At 41.4% G+C, this 12,655-nt stretch overlaps 1 protein-coding gene across 2 annotated transcripts; it reads right to left on the bottom strand.

The window, feature by feature from the left end:
- Positions 1 to 324: 324 nt before the first annotated feature.
- Positions 325 to 12,572, bottom strand: RBSN (rabenosyn, RAB effector). 2 transcript variants are annotated; one of them, XM_071756420.1, is made up of 12 exons: positions 12,439 to 12,572; positions 11,841 to 12,083; positions 11,182 to 11,322; positions 9,289 to 9,389; positions 8,614 to 8,659; positions 8,340 to 8,501; positions 7,205 to 7,446; positions 6,286 to 6,356; positions 5,842 to 5,928; positions 5,263 to 5,365; positions 4,773 to 4,847; positions 325 to 3,854 (listed from the first exon to the last, which is right to left on the bottom strand). In XM_071756420.1, the coding sequence occupies exons 2-12, from the start codon at positions 12,001 to 12,003 to the stop codon at positions 2,712 to 2,714; spliced, it is 2,334 nt and encodes a 777-aa protein (XP_071612521.1). In that variant the 5' UTR covers positions 12,004 to 12,083; positions 12,439 to 12,572; the 3' UTR covers positions 325 to 2,711. The 2 variants fall into 2 exon arrangements, with proteins under 2 accessions (XP_071612521.1, XP_071612522.1); XM_071756421.1 differs by lacking the exon at positions 12,439 to 12,572 and having other exon boundaries at positions 11,841 to 12,353.
- Between the last annotated feature and the right edge of the window lie 83 nt (positions 12,573 to 12,655).

The raw sequence follows: 12,655 nt of genomic DNA, 5'->3' as shown, positions 1-12,655 counted from the left end.
GGCTCCAAACTCCAGTGTTGCTACAGAATTCTTACCTCAGACGCTCCTGCTCACTGCACAGGGGCAGAAAAACCTTCTGATTCATCATAGCTTCTGCCTCACCAACAAATTACACTACAGCAGTAATAGTATATATTAACACATATGATAGATGGTAGTATATTGCTTGACATGAGGTAATTCCATATGCCTTTAAGCCAGGCTTACATATGCAAATAACTGTTGAACTGTATTTCAGCATTTCTGAGCCAATGGTCAAGTACATAATTTCAAGTCAAGCATCTTGTAAAGCATCAATGTAAAAATTGTCAAGGACAAAACCAGCACAAAATAAACATGTTGGTTTATTTTATCTCTGTTTACAAAGTTTCCATACAGAGTAGTGCATGCAGTTTTAACAAAAATCAATGCTAATTAATTACTGAGCTTTATGGTTAAGATGTCTTCATTCTGTTGTGCCAACAGCAGTCCAAATACCAGCATAAGGTCTTCACTTTGGAGATGACTTGAGTATCAGATGTCTAGTCCATCACATTTAACACTGACTAAGATCATGAGGTATGCTAGTCTGTTATCTGCTTGTAAAAATACGTTATTACATGTACAATGAAGATACTTTAATTATTAGTGTATTAGACTGAAAAATACAAACAAGGCAGTTGCAACCAGGAAAAAAAACAAACACTTTTAAAATGTGAAAGCTGAAACCACTGAAACATTTGTCATATTGGTACCAAAAAAAGAAAAAAAAGCTTTGGGTTACAGTGCATGGAGCAATCCTCTTGACTAGCAAAGAAGTCTGTGTGAAATAGCTGCCTTCAACTAAGACAATTCCAGGGATTATTTTAGCTAGTTAGCTATTTTAACAGCTTTTACTGCCTTCATGAATCTGGTGCCACAGTCCACACATTAGTCTGACCTTTCAGAATCCTCTGTTGTTCATTTCACTTGATACAAAACACTCAGGGACTCACTCACATAAAGCATCTCTGTATAAAAATGCACCACCTGTCTTAAGACCACCAGTTCTGCACACCTTTTAACTTCAGATTCAGGCACCATTATCTGAAGAACATCAGCTGCCCTTAGCTGGCTACTCTTAAGTGATTTCCATCCATCACTAGAACTAGCAAGGAAATAGGTCGTTGGGTGTTGCTTAAGCAACAGTTCTACAAGTCTCTGCCTCCACTTGCTTACAGGAAAATAAAACTATTACAGAGTTCCTGCTCTTCAGGTAGTGTAATTATTTGTGTCACTAAAGTATATGCAGTGCTTGGGTTATAGGTATGCTAATACATATTATAAGAGATACATTTAAAAACATCTGAGTAAGCCCTCTATTACTAGTGCCATACAATGTGATTTGTTTTATCTCTAGTTCATCAAATAAATACACACCTTAGACTAGCACCTCCCCACCATCCCTTCAAACTCTGATGCCTGATGATGGTTTCCACCTTTCAAAGATAAAAATCAAAGCAGCTCAGGCTCCATCATTCACAAAGATGCAGGCCAACCTAACCCCAAAGCAACTGACATTTCTGCTGTCTTCAGAAGCTCTAAGCCTTCCTGCATCACAGGTGCTGATCATCACCTCATCATCCCCCTGACCTGAGGGTCACAAGATCACTCCGAATTGGAACTTCTTAGTTTAAACAGACATGCCTGGTTCTCATAACAGCTGATGGGAATCAAATATGTAAGAGAATTGCTATCTGGCACTATCATAGCTACAGAATTTGTTTCCCAGCTTTCACAGTATTTCAGTTCATTGGCCTTTCTGCTCTCCATTGTAAACAAGATTTTTGTTCATTCACTATTACAAGAGGGTTCCAGTCTCACAAATAAGACAAACATGATCATTCTGTAACCTAGGGAATATAAAGGAATGTGTAGATGCCAAAAGATTAGGGATTGGAGGAATTGGAGGGTCACCCTTGATATGGCATAGTTTGAAGTGGTGCTAGCCTGATGCTCTTTTCCCTGGAAATGAGCAGGTATTTGTTCCCACAGAGCAGGTCTGTGAAGCCAGCTCTTTATTACACTGTAGTTTGTGCTCAGAGCAAACAGGAAACTAAAAGTGATGAAAAGACAACATCTAAATTTTACTTGGGAATTGTTATAAACACATTAATTAAGATCAGTTATAAAGTTCTCAGTCTTAAAATCCTTTCTGCATTAGCATTGCACTACATGTATCTGCACCTCAATGAATCACAGTAGTCTTTATCACTTCCTTGTAACACCATCAGTTAAGCTAGCCTGAAACACTGCACTGCCATTACCCAAGGATACAGAGGTTTTAGAAAACTTGTAATCTCTCTTTAGTCTAAGCCCCACTGGCAAGGCCAACACTACAGTAGGAAGGGGGAAACATGACAAATCAACATTGCATAATTTCCTATTAGCACTCAACCACTTTGACCAACATAAGAATGTGCTAGGACCAGGTAGCATTAAAAAAGTGTTTCGACAAGTTAATTTTAAAATTTTATGCTAAAATTTTAGTTTACGCTTTTTGAGACCAGCAGCATACCTCAATAATTCTTCCAAGACAGAGTAGTAGTGGAAATACCTAACGAAAGTGCATAAAGGTCAAGATTCTCCCAATTCCCTCTTGTGATCCGTACTCCTATTTATAAGCACCTGCTCTATCTTCCCATATTTAAGAGTGGACTTAAAATAATTACTGCAAGAGCCGTGTTGCTTCGTCAGCAGTTTGATTTCTCCTTCTGCTTTGCTAATGTGCGCTTCAATTCCTTCAAGTTCTCTGTCAGTACCTCCACCTCATCCATTCGTCCACTATGTTTGGCATCAAATATGTAAGCTTTGATGTTATCTATCTGTTGGAGAAGCAGCTCTTCTTCTATAGCCTCCTCTCCAGAGATCTCATTGCCATCCTCTACCTCAAAGGGATTGGTAGAACATTCCTCTTCAAATGGATTCCCAGAATTCCAACTGCCCCTAAGCTTTTGAAATGGATTTTCATCCTCTTCAAAAGGGTTTGAAGTACTGCCAGGTGCTCCATTAGTTTGTTCATCATCATCATCATCATCTTCATTTTCAAATGGGTTATAGTCTTTTCGATCACTCTGCACAGCTGTGTTAGAGGAAGAAACCACTGGAGAAGTGTCTTTGACAAATGGGTTAGCAGGATCTTCCCCTGACTGAGGTGTATCTGCTTCATCTTCAAAGGGGTTTAGAGATGATATCTGAACTTGGCCTTTGTCACATTTTGGGACATTCTGGGGTTTGAGTGTGAAGATCAACTGCTCTTTAGCTGGCAGATGGTCAACAGCAGGAATTTCAAAACTTGGCTGCCCTTTGAACTGAGTAATATCCAAATGCAATGTGTGTGCTTTCAAGTTCTGATCCTCTTTTGCAACTTCATGCTGATGCTGCTTGACTTCTCTGAAATCTAAGGAGCGTGTCCTTGAGTGCTGAGCCATGAATTTGTGTTCTCTTTCCCACTCTTTTTCACAAAGGATCTGAAGTTCCTCCCTCTGCCTCTCTTCCTCTTCTGCCTGTTTTTTAGAAAGCTCGATAGCTTTCAAAGTTTGTTGTTGATCATACTCATCCTGAAGCTGCCTCAGGTTCTCTTGCAACATACGGACCTCATCAATCCTATTTGCTGCCTTTGCTTGCTTAATAAAGGATGTGATATTGTCAATCTGCTGAAGAAGTGGGTCTGCTATCTCACTCTCTCGTGATATGCTAGATGTAGGTAACCAGCCTTCAGACTTCCTGACTGTTCCTTTTTTCAGGTGTATCGCATCACCATTAAGTGCAGCTGCAGATCTGGAGATAACATCTCTCTGCTTTTCATCTTGTTTTCCTTGTGTTTCCAGGGCCACCTAAAACAAATAAACATGTAGTAAGAGAACACTGAGACTGAAAAATTCTGTTCTAAATATCTACAGGCACACAAAGTTAAGTGATGTTAGGCATTGCTGGCTGTCACTGAGAGGGATCAGCTGCAATTTTGGTTACTTTGCAGAAAATGCTCATTTGCAAAATACTACTTAAGTGGTTCCTTTTGGTTTTTTCATGATATTGAACAAAATCCCATGGCACCTGCCAATCGAAATCTGAGGACAAGTAGAAGCAGTGAAAGTGCTTAATAAAGAGCAAAAAAAATGCCTAATGTAACTGTGAAGAGAGTGCTCTAGATTGGCCTGGACACCAGCCATACCACATGGGACTGCAGCAGACGTATCAAACAGAACACCATCCTTAAAGGTCACTGGTGTCATTAGCTTTCCTCAACTTCATTAATCATTAGTATTTCTCAACTTCTACCTCAAGACAAAGCTGGTTTACTTTATAATTAATGATGTTCTCTCTCCTAACTGAAAAAACATTCTCTGAAGAGGCATCATAGTTCTAATATGTCCTTTTTCCCACTGAAATAGAAGTCTCCAAATTCCACTTGTGCAAATGAACTCCAGAACACAATTTCAAAACTTACATAAACTAACATACTTAGTTTAGGGCTTGCTTTGCAGGCACTGCAGCAGAAACGGCATGTGCAACCAAGTCATTGCCACTTTCCAAAAGTGTTCAGCTGCTCAGGACACACCTACTTATGTTCTGGATAGAATACAATGACAGTGTAACATGAAACCCCAAAAAAGGGTATGGAATGATCTGCATAAAAAAATGAAAACTGAAATGCAATGTTAAAGGCAACTATTCACACATACAGAGCTACTGGGCTTAAGCCCTTGAAGGAGGCCGTGACAGAAGACATAACATATCTTAACCTGTCTTACCATCTGAAGCCTTTTCTTCTTCAATTCTTCGTACTGATCCTTGGTTGGCAGGGACATTAGGCCAAGCAGTTTTTCCTAGCAAAAATTGGAAGTATTTACAGTTTTGCTTGCAGGCATCCAGACAATTTTTAGGTACTTGAAAAGAAAGATCCCACCAGCAGAATACCCTATAAACAAAGGTTCTGCTACACTGCAGCCACTGCTGCAAGTCTATGTGTGTCTTTGCTGCTGTAACTATACCGCTAGCTAGGCTCACTCCTCAGCAGGAGACAAAGCCAAGAGTCACACATTTTCTTAGGGCCCAAACTCACTGCTGCTTGACTACGCTATCTGTATTCAAGGCAGCTCATTTAGGGCTACCATAAATCATTAAGGTAACAACTGAAAACATACAGAATTAATCATCCTGTCAAAAGTTTCAAACCACGGAGATGCCTGGCAAACACTATACAAAAACTTATGTTCTGCCCATAATATATGCTCCATTTACCTGAACAAAAAGTGTAGCTGAGTATCTTATCATTCTCTGAAGTTGCAGAGTTTTTGGATGAGGTTGGGGATCTTCATGCAAGCCTAAACTCAAAATCTTCTTACTGAATCAAAGTAAACATACAGCCTCATCAGTTAAAAAAAAAGGCCAGCAAAAATGGCAACAGAAGGGGAGAGACACAATATTGGATTAAATACTGTGATGTTCATTTAGGTAAATCATTTGCATATTATCAGTTATAACACCTTCCACTACCACTTTTTTTGGTTTGTTTTTTTCTTTAAAAAACAAAACAAACCCCCACATAACCTGGACTGCTGTTTGCTCCCTGTGTGCTTAATTATTTCCACTGCAGATGAACAGGTAACTTTTTTAAGGAAATTACTGGAAAAGGAAGTAGAAATTGATTGTACACAGGAACAGCAACTATTCACATGCTCTTCACAGCTAAGCAGACACAGTGATTATCCATATGAAAAAAAAAAGCAGGTATATGCTACAAAAACACAGACACCAACAGCTGAGAAAGAAGCTGTAACAGGGGAAGATACACATAGGGGGTGGGGAGATTTTTTTTACCTTAAGGCATCTATAAATTCGTATACTTTTTGAATCTCTACTCTCAAGTCATTAGCATGTTCGAGATTGTAGGTTGTCTCCCCAGCACTAGGAAATAAATACAACTTTTTTGTAAGTCATGCATCCAGCTAACAATACAAACACCACCAAAGTTATCCCAAAATTACTAGGATTCAACAGTGGTGCAAATAACTAACACTAAAGGAATTGAGTAATTTTATTTCAAGCTTGCTGCCATTTAAAAACTCTCTCTTTGAGACACGAATCAAAAGTTACCATCATTTTGTGAAGATGCATCCAAAACACAACAGATAATCTAACAATGCCTTTTGTAATTTATACAGTCTTGCAGCCTTAGCACAGTACTTCCTTACTCCTTCCCACACTTTTGGGAAGGAAAAATACATATACATTCATAAACAAAAATCAGTGAATGGGTCTTACTTTAGAGATTCTGCCATCCTTATATATTCTGGTGCCTTCTGATCAACCTTCTCCATGCAGAGTCGAAGTTTCTTGTTTAAAATAAAGAATAATAAAAAAAAAAACACCTTGTATTAAAGGTCTAATGCAAGAACACGCTGTCATGACAGCCTTCTGTGCTGCCTGTGAAGAGCCAAAGTTAACTGTGATGAAACCTGTTAGAACATTCAGGATGACAACACTGTCCAGTTATCCTCAGAACACAGATGGCATGGTCAGGAGCAGCTAAAGACTCCCTGTAGCCCTGAAAAGGGAATTTTGAATTTAGAAGCTGATTTAGGGGACGACTAAGAAAACTTCTTGCCTTAAATCTCTTCAGAAAGAGCACCAACAGGACTAACTTGGGGGTTCACAGATGCTACTCAAAAGATACCTGATGATTGTCTTTCTTTGCTGTTAGAGAATATTTGTACACAATGTTCCAGCCATACACTGTTCACTCTCAAAAAAGCATTTACCATCACTGTGAGGACAAGCAGTGCTGTCAGCATTGAGTGCAGCCTATCAACCAAGTGCACAACACATCATTGATTTAAACAAGAACTGTTCCGAGGAATCGCAGCTGACAGTTCAGTTTTAAGAGAAAGGCATCTCAGAACTATTAGTTCCAGACGATGAGAGTAAATATGTACCTTAAAATTATGTTTGAACTTATCATGGGGTTTATGGGTACCTACAAGATATCTGTATCTTGTGGCAACTGGCTCCATCATTTAAGATGTTACAGTAGTGGCCTAGCCACCCAATAAAGTCTACTCTAACACAAGCAAGTCTTAAGTGATAAAGTAAGTGCCTAGACTGAGATGACAAGCCAAAAGTCAAATGGTGACAACTGCAGAAATATACATTGTGGGTGAAAGCAGCAGCAAGTTCCATTTACCTCATAGAGTTTCACAATCTCCGGAGTGTATTCTTTCTCATCGATCTGCTGTTCTCTTTTCAACAGGGTATCTTTGCAGTGCTGACAACAACGTATTCGGTCATCATCCTTCTCATCCAGAACCGAGCTCACACTGCTTATGCTGCTGATGCTGCCACGGCGGGAGCCATGGACACTGCTAGGTGAGGAGTTTGGGCTGGTGTGAGAACTCAAGGCCTCTTTGCTGGCACTAGTGAGTTTGCCTGGAAATTACAAAACAGGTAACTGGAGAAGCCAACATATTTTACCAACAAAAATTAATTGCATTTTAACTGAAACTTTACATTCAGGTAGTGTTAGAAAACCAAGGTGAAAGAGTCTGCTGAAAGACATGCAAGAAACCCATAACAACCAAGACCACAAGTCAGAATTTGGGTTTTCACTGTAAATCCTGCTCCCCTGTAAAAGCAGCTAGCGAACACACTGCTAAGAACCTATGCTGCATATGCCTAGAAGCATTCTCATGTTGGAGCTTGCACAGTTATTGTGAGTGCAAGAACCTGTCCGTGTTTTGTGCTTGAATATTCCAAAAAGCATGGTTAATAATCATTTCCATACAGAACAGTCTTGTCTGCAATCCACTAGATGAAGAAATTAAAAGTTCAATGGGTTTCTTAAAGGCTTGTGGATGAATTTCTTTAATGTCAGCATACGGACAACCGTGGTCAAGACTGGAAATATCCACAACAGTTTTAAAGATCAAGAACCTTGGCAGTTCTGATTTCTAAAGTCAGTACCTTCATAGTTATGGTACACAATAAAATGAGACACTAAATACTAATCACATTTACTGGTAGTAAATACTACTCTTTCTAGTAACTTTTTCTAGTAACTTTTTATGTAACTTAGTTACATAACAATTCTGAATCTGAAGGAGGAATGGAGACAAAAGATGGAGAAATCATTCTTCATCTTCTGTTACACAGACAAGTGTCTGCATTAAACTGAAATGCACACTAAGGACCAAGTTTTCTGCATAGGCAGACTATTACCAGCAGAATAATTACCATTATTTTTCTAATGGCAAAAAGCCAGAATGCAGTTAGCACTGAGTGAGCCAAGCGAAGGGGGGATTACCACCACACACTGTACTTACTTGCCAAAGGAAGACTGACAAGTTCCATGCACTTCTTGCACATAATGGACCCACAGAGGCGGCAGTGGTGACGTCGGTTTCGAATGCTGAACTTACTGCCACAGTCCGGGCAGAATGGAACATCCTGATCACTGACCCAAGGCACAACAGACTTCTCTATAGCTATGATCACACATGAGGGGAGGGAATACACACAACATAAGATACTCATTAAATTAATTTCTCAGCTGGTTAAACTACAGGAGCAAACAATCTGAGGTAAGCTCATACCAACCTCTTATTTTTGCTGACTCAGTGTTTGCTCTGTCAAACGATGTAAGCTGGGAGAAGATAAACAGCACATTCAAGAAAACTGTACTTTTTCAAGAAAAAAAAAAGCAACACAACAAAAAAAGAAAAAGTGGTATTTTTAAGAGGTGGAGTCACAGCCTGTTTTACACTAGATCCCTCAACTTTCCTATTTATTTCTAATGCCATATTCATACAAGTAGTGGTAAACAGTGACCCCTAAGCCTGTACAACTCAAGCTTTTTGGACAAACACCTTACAGCATCCAACATTACTACATGTGAGCCAAAATGTAAACATAACATTGGTAGATTTTGAAGAGCAAGAAGCTAAAAGAATCACGACAAACACATTAGGGAGAAATTTAGTAAATTAGAAGATGGAGAAAATACACAGAAAAAGAGATGATTCTTCCAGCACATGGAAGTAACATCTTCAGTTTGAAAACAGTGCATAGAAGAAACAAATCATATCCACAGCACAGGATCAGACCAAGCACAGTACTCAAGGATAAAAAAGGAAACCAGTAATGTGTGAAGAGTCATAGTTTAGTATCCTTTATCAAGCACACAACTAGATAACTGGGCACACCTCATACTAATTTTTTTTTTAATGTAGGAAACATTCAGAAGGTTGGAATATTAAAAACCAGCAAATTTACCTTTTCTAACCTGATTATTAACTTATTGACTTCAACTACATAGTGATCAATCCTGGCTGCTCGGTGTTTCTTGAAATCCGAAAGATGGCTTCTCATGGCACCTAGAGAGATAGCAGAAAGTTTCCACAGTCACCCAGGTGTTCTGTGTGGATTTACATGCCTTCAAATGCCTCACTTCTCATGTTCAAATTTAATTTTAAAGACAGAGTAGAATCCTACATTTTCACAGTGTTGCTCTAGATTAAAAATGCAGATTAATCTCCAGGCTAACAATAAATATTGTTTTATTTCTGCTACATAAAACAAGAGGAGCTATGTTAAAGACAACATCTGCAACTTTTTTCCTCCTCCTCTTTATCCCTCAGTTACATTTTCCAAACTGTTATCAACTAATAATGTTCTCAAAACCAATTCCCCTTAGTTTCCCGGTTACATGTTCAACAAAGCAAAGAGGCAAGTCCAATGATTATTGGAGCTCTATGCAACAGATAGTTCTCATTCAGACTTCCACCTGTAGGAGTCTGAATCAAATCCTTCATGACAGTTCAGGTTTACAGAAAACTGATCACCAAATGTAGAAAGTAACAACAGAGCATCTATTTGAAAAAGACACAACTGATACTCCGCAATGTTGGTTTCAAGTTAAGTTTTGATCCTTTTCCAAGTAAGATGCGCCAGGTACTAAAAATCAAAGTTACAAAAAAATTAAAAAAAAAAACTTCTGACTGGTAGAACTCAAAATCAGATATTGCTTTCTGATACTACCTGTGTAAGTATAAGAATCTCATTTCCTCACGATAATGAACTAAACAAACAAACAAAAAAAACCTTCAAAGCTGATTTCATAGGAAAGAAAGAGCCCCTCTGGGTAAATTTATTCAGATACCTGCTTAAGAGTCATCATACAGCCCCTTTCACAGACCAAATTAATCCCATCCTATAATTAGTGAGGTTCATCTTCTCCACTCTAATCAGAAAACAATTCTCACTTCTCTAATGTTCAGAAACCTTCTGCTAGTTCCCTGCCTTAATTTATTCTTAGCCAACATTAATAATACTATGATTGCAGCTGAAATAGTTACAAAGTCAAAGCAACAATAATCTACAGAATGCAGAATCTGCAGACATGGAGGACCAAGTCCTAGTCTGTCAGCAGCACGGGGGAAACTTTCCCAGGACACACCAGACACAGTGATGTTCCCTCCCCCTGAAAATAACCATATTTCAGCAAAAGCAAGAGACAATTTCTAGCAGCAGTAATTTTAATTTAATTTAAACTCAGCCAAGTTATCTTTGAAATTCTACAACTGTAGATTTATATTCAGAGGGGTGGGTTCAAGGTTGGTTTTTGTTGATTTTATTTTGGCTTGTTTGGGTTTTTAAGGGAAGATCTGTACCTCACAGCCAAGAAAAAAGCTGAAAGTGTTTAATCAATGGACAAGCTTTTTGTCAGACAGGTAAACTAGCAACTACTTTAACCATAAAAAATCTGGAACTATTACATAGTTATAGTTTAATTATTAATTACTGGATTATGCTTTGTAAAAAGCCACAAGATAGTTGGAGAACATCTCAACAAAGCTAGATGCAGAGGGAAACACACATCCAGCAGGCCTCAAAGCTAAGGCACAATGGCATGACAAACGTGCACTTGAGATTAGTTGGGATACTGATTTTTTTAATCCCCTACATTACATGCATTTTGCCCATCACCCCCACACAATGCAGGCAGGCTCCACAAAATCAATATGCAAACCATAACCCCAAGCTACAGTGAATCAAATATAAACCAGACACAGTTCCATGAAACTTCAGCAATACTGTGGAACTTTCCCAATTAAGATTGAAGGAAAAATTATCCCCACTGAGTATTGCTTTCTAGCTCTCTCCTACCTACTTCCTGGGGCTCCCACATGTAGGGATCTACTCCACCATAGCTGAATGACTCGTATCGTTCCTGAGATCCAGAATCAGTTCTGTCATCTTCTCGCTTCAGCAATTTCTTCTTTGCTCTCTTGGCCTTCTGGACTAGATCTAGAAAAAAATGAAGCCAAGTTACCAAATATGGCAAGAAGTAACCAGACATTTCCAAATGAAACCAATAAGGAGTATTCCTCCTCTTTCGGCACAGGTCTTTTGCCTCGACAGTTTATTCTCGACATGTTCTGCTTAGAACGAGAATGCAGTTAAGAGAATCAAAGATGACAGAGAATACTCTTTCTCATCTGTTCTAAAATAGCACTAAAGTCCTACACAAAACATCACTGCTGGACAAGACATTCAGGGACTATACTGTAAAACATAAAGCTGCCTTAAACTATGGGACCCATTTCACAGAATTCTGGGACACCATACTGATAATGTCTTAATTCTTTTAATTCCCAATTATTCTCTTAGGACCCAATATCTAGGGAAGTGGAACCGCAGACATGACTGGTAACTCACGATAATGAATATTTTAGCAGTGTCAGACCCCCGGAGGGCGCAGGCAGCACCAGCAGAGCTGCTGCCGCACGAAGCCGCAGACACACAGCAACTGTCACCGCTCTTACTTCTGAGCTGTCCCTTGACGTCCCTGTCCTCGCCCGAGTGCTCCTCCTCGTAGTGCGCCTGCAGCTGGTGAAACGACTGAAGGTCCTTGAGGCAGAGCGGGCATAGGAACCCTTCCCGCATCTCCCCCGGGTCCCCAAAGGGCGGCGGGCAGCCGGCGGCCATGGCGCTTCCGTTCTCAGCGGCGGGGTTTCGGAGGCCCAGTGGGGGCGGAGCGCGGCAGCGGCATCGTCCTCCGCCGGCAGCTGGAGGGGAGGCGGGAGCGGCGTCGGGGCGGGCTCACCCCGCGCTCTACCCCTGCGGGACCGCAGACTCTCAGGCCCGGCGCGAGAGTTGCGTCCCGCCCCTCCGCAGGCGCCAGGCGCTGGAGGGGCAGAGGCCTGTCCGCGGCCCCGCTTGGCGGGAGGAGCCGAGCGGCGGCGGGAGGCGCCGGGCCGGCTCGTCTCGGCTCAGCCCCGCCGGGCTGCGTGTGCGGCGGTGCGCAGGCGCGGGCGGGCAGCGCTGGCCGGGCCGGCTCCCCCAGGAGGGGGGGATCGGCAGGGGAAGGGTGGGACCTGGCGCCAGGGGTCCGCCAGCTCTGGAGCGGACGTCAGGCCTCACCTCAGCGCCCCGGCGGGCGGCGCGTGTCTCCAGTGGCGGGGTCGGGGCGAAGCGGACCGGCGGAGCGAACGCTCGCGGGCTGAGGCTCCCGGCGGGCGCGGCAGAGGGCGAGGCGGGGCGGGGCCTGCGGGCGCTCATCCGGGGCCTGAGGAAGGTGGAAGGCGTGGCCAAGGCGCGCGTGCTGCCGAGCGGCTGACGGGCGGGAGTCGGGCCAGGT

Source organism: Heliangelus exortis, chromosome 12 (assembly GCF_036169615.1).
Source record: "Heliangelus exortis chromosome 12, bHelExo1.hap1, whole genome shotgun sequence".
In the NCBI taxonomy this organism is placed as follows: Eukaryota; Metazoa; Chordata; class Aves; order Apodiformes; family Trochilidae; genus Heliangelus; species Heliangelus exortis.
This window is presented reverse-complemented; position numbering and strand designations above follow the sequence as displayed.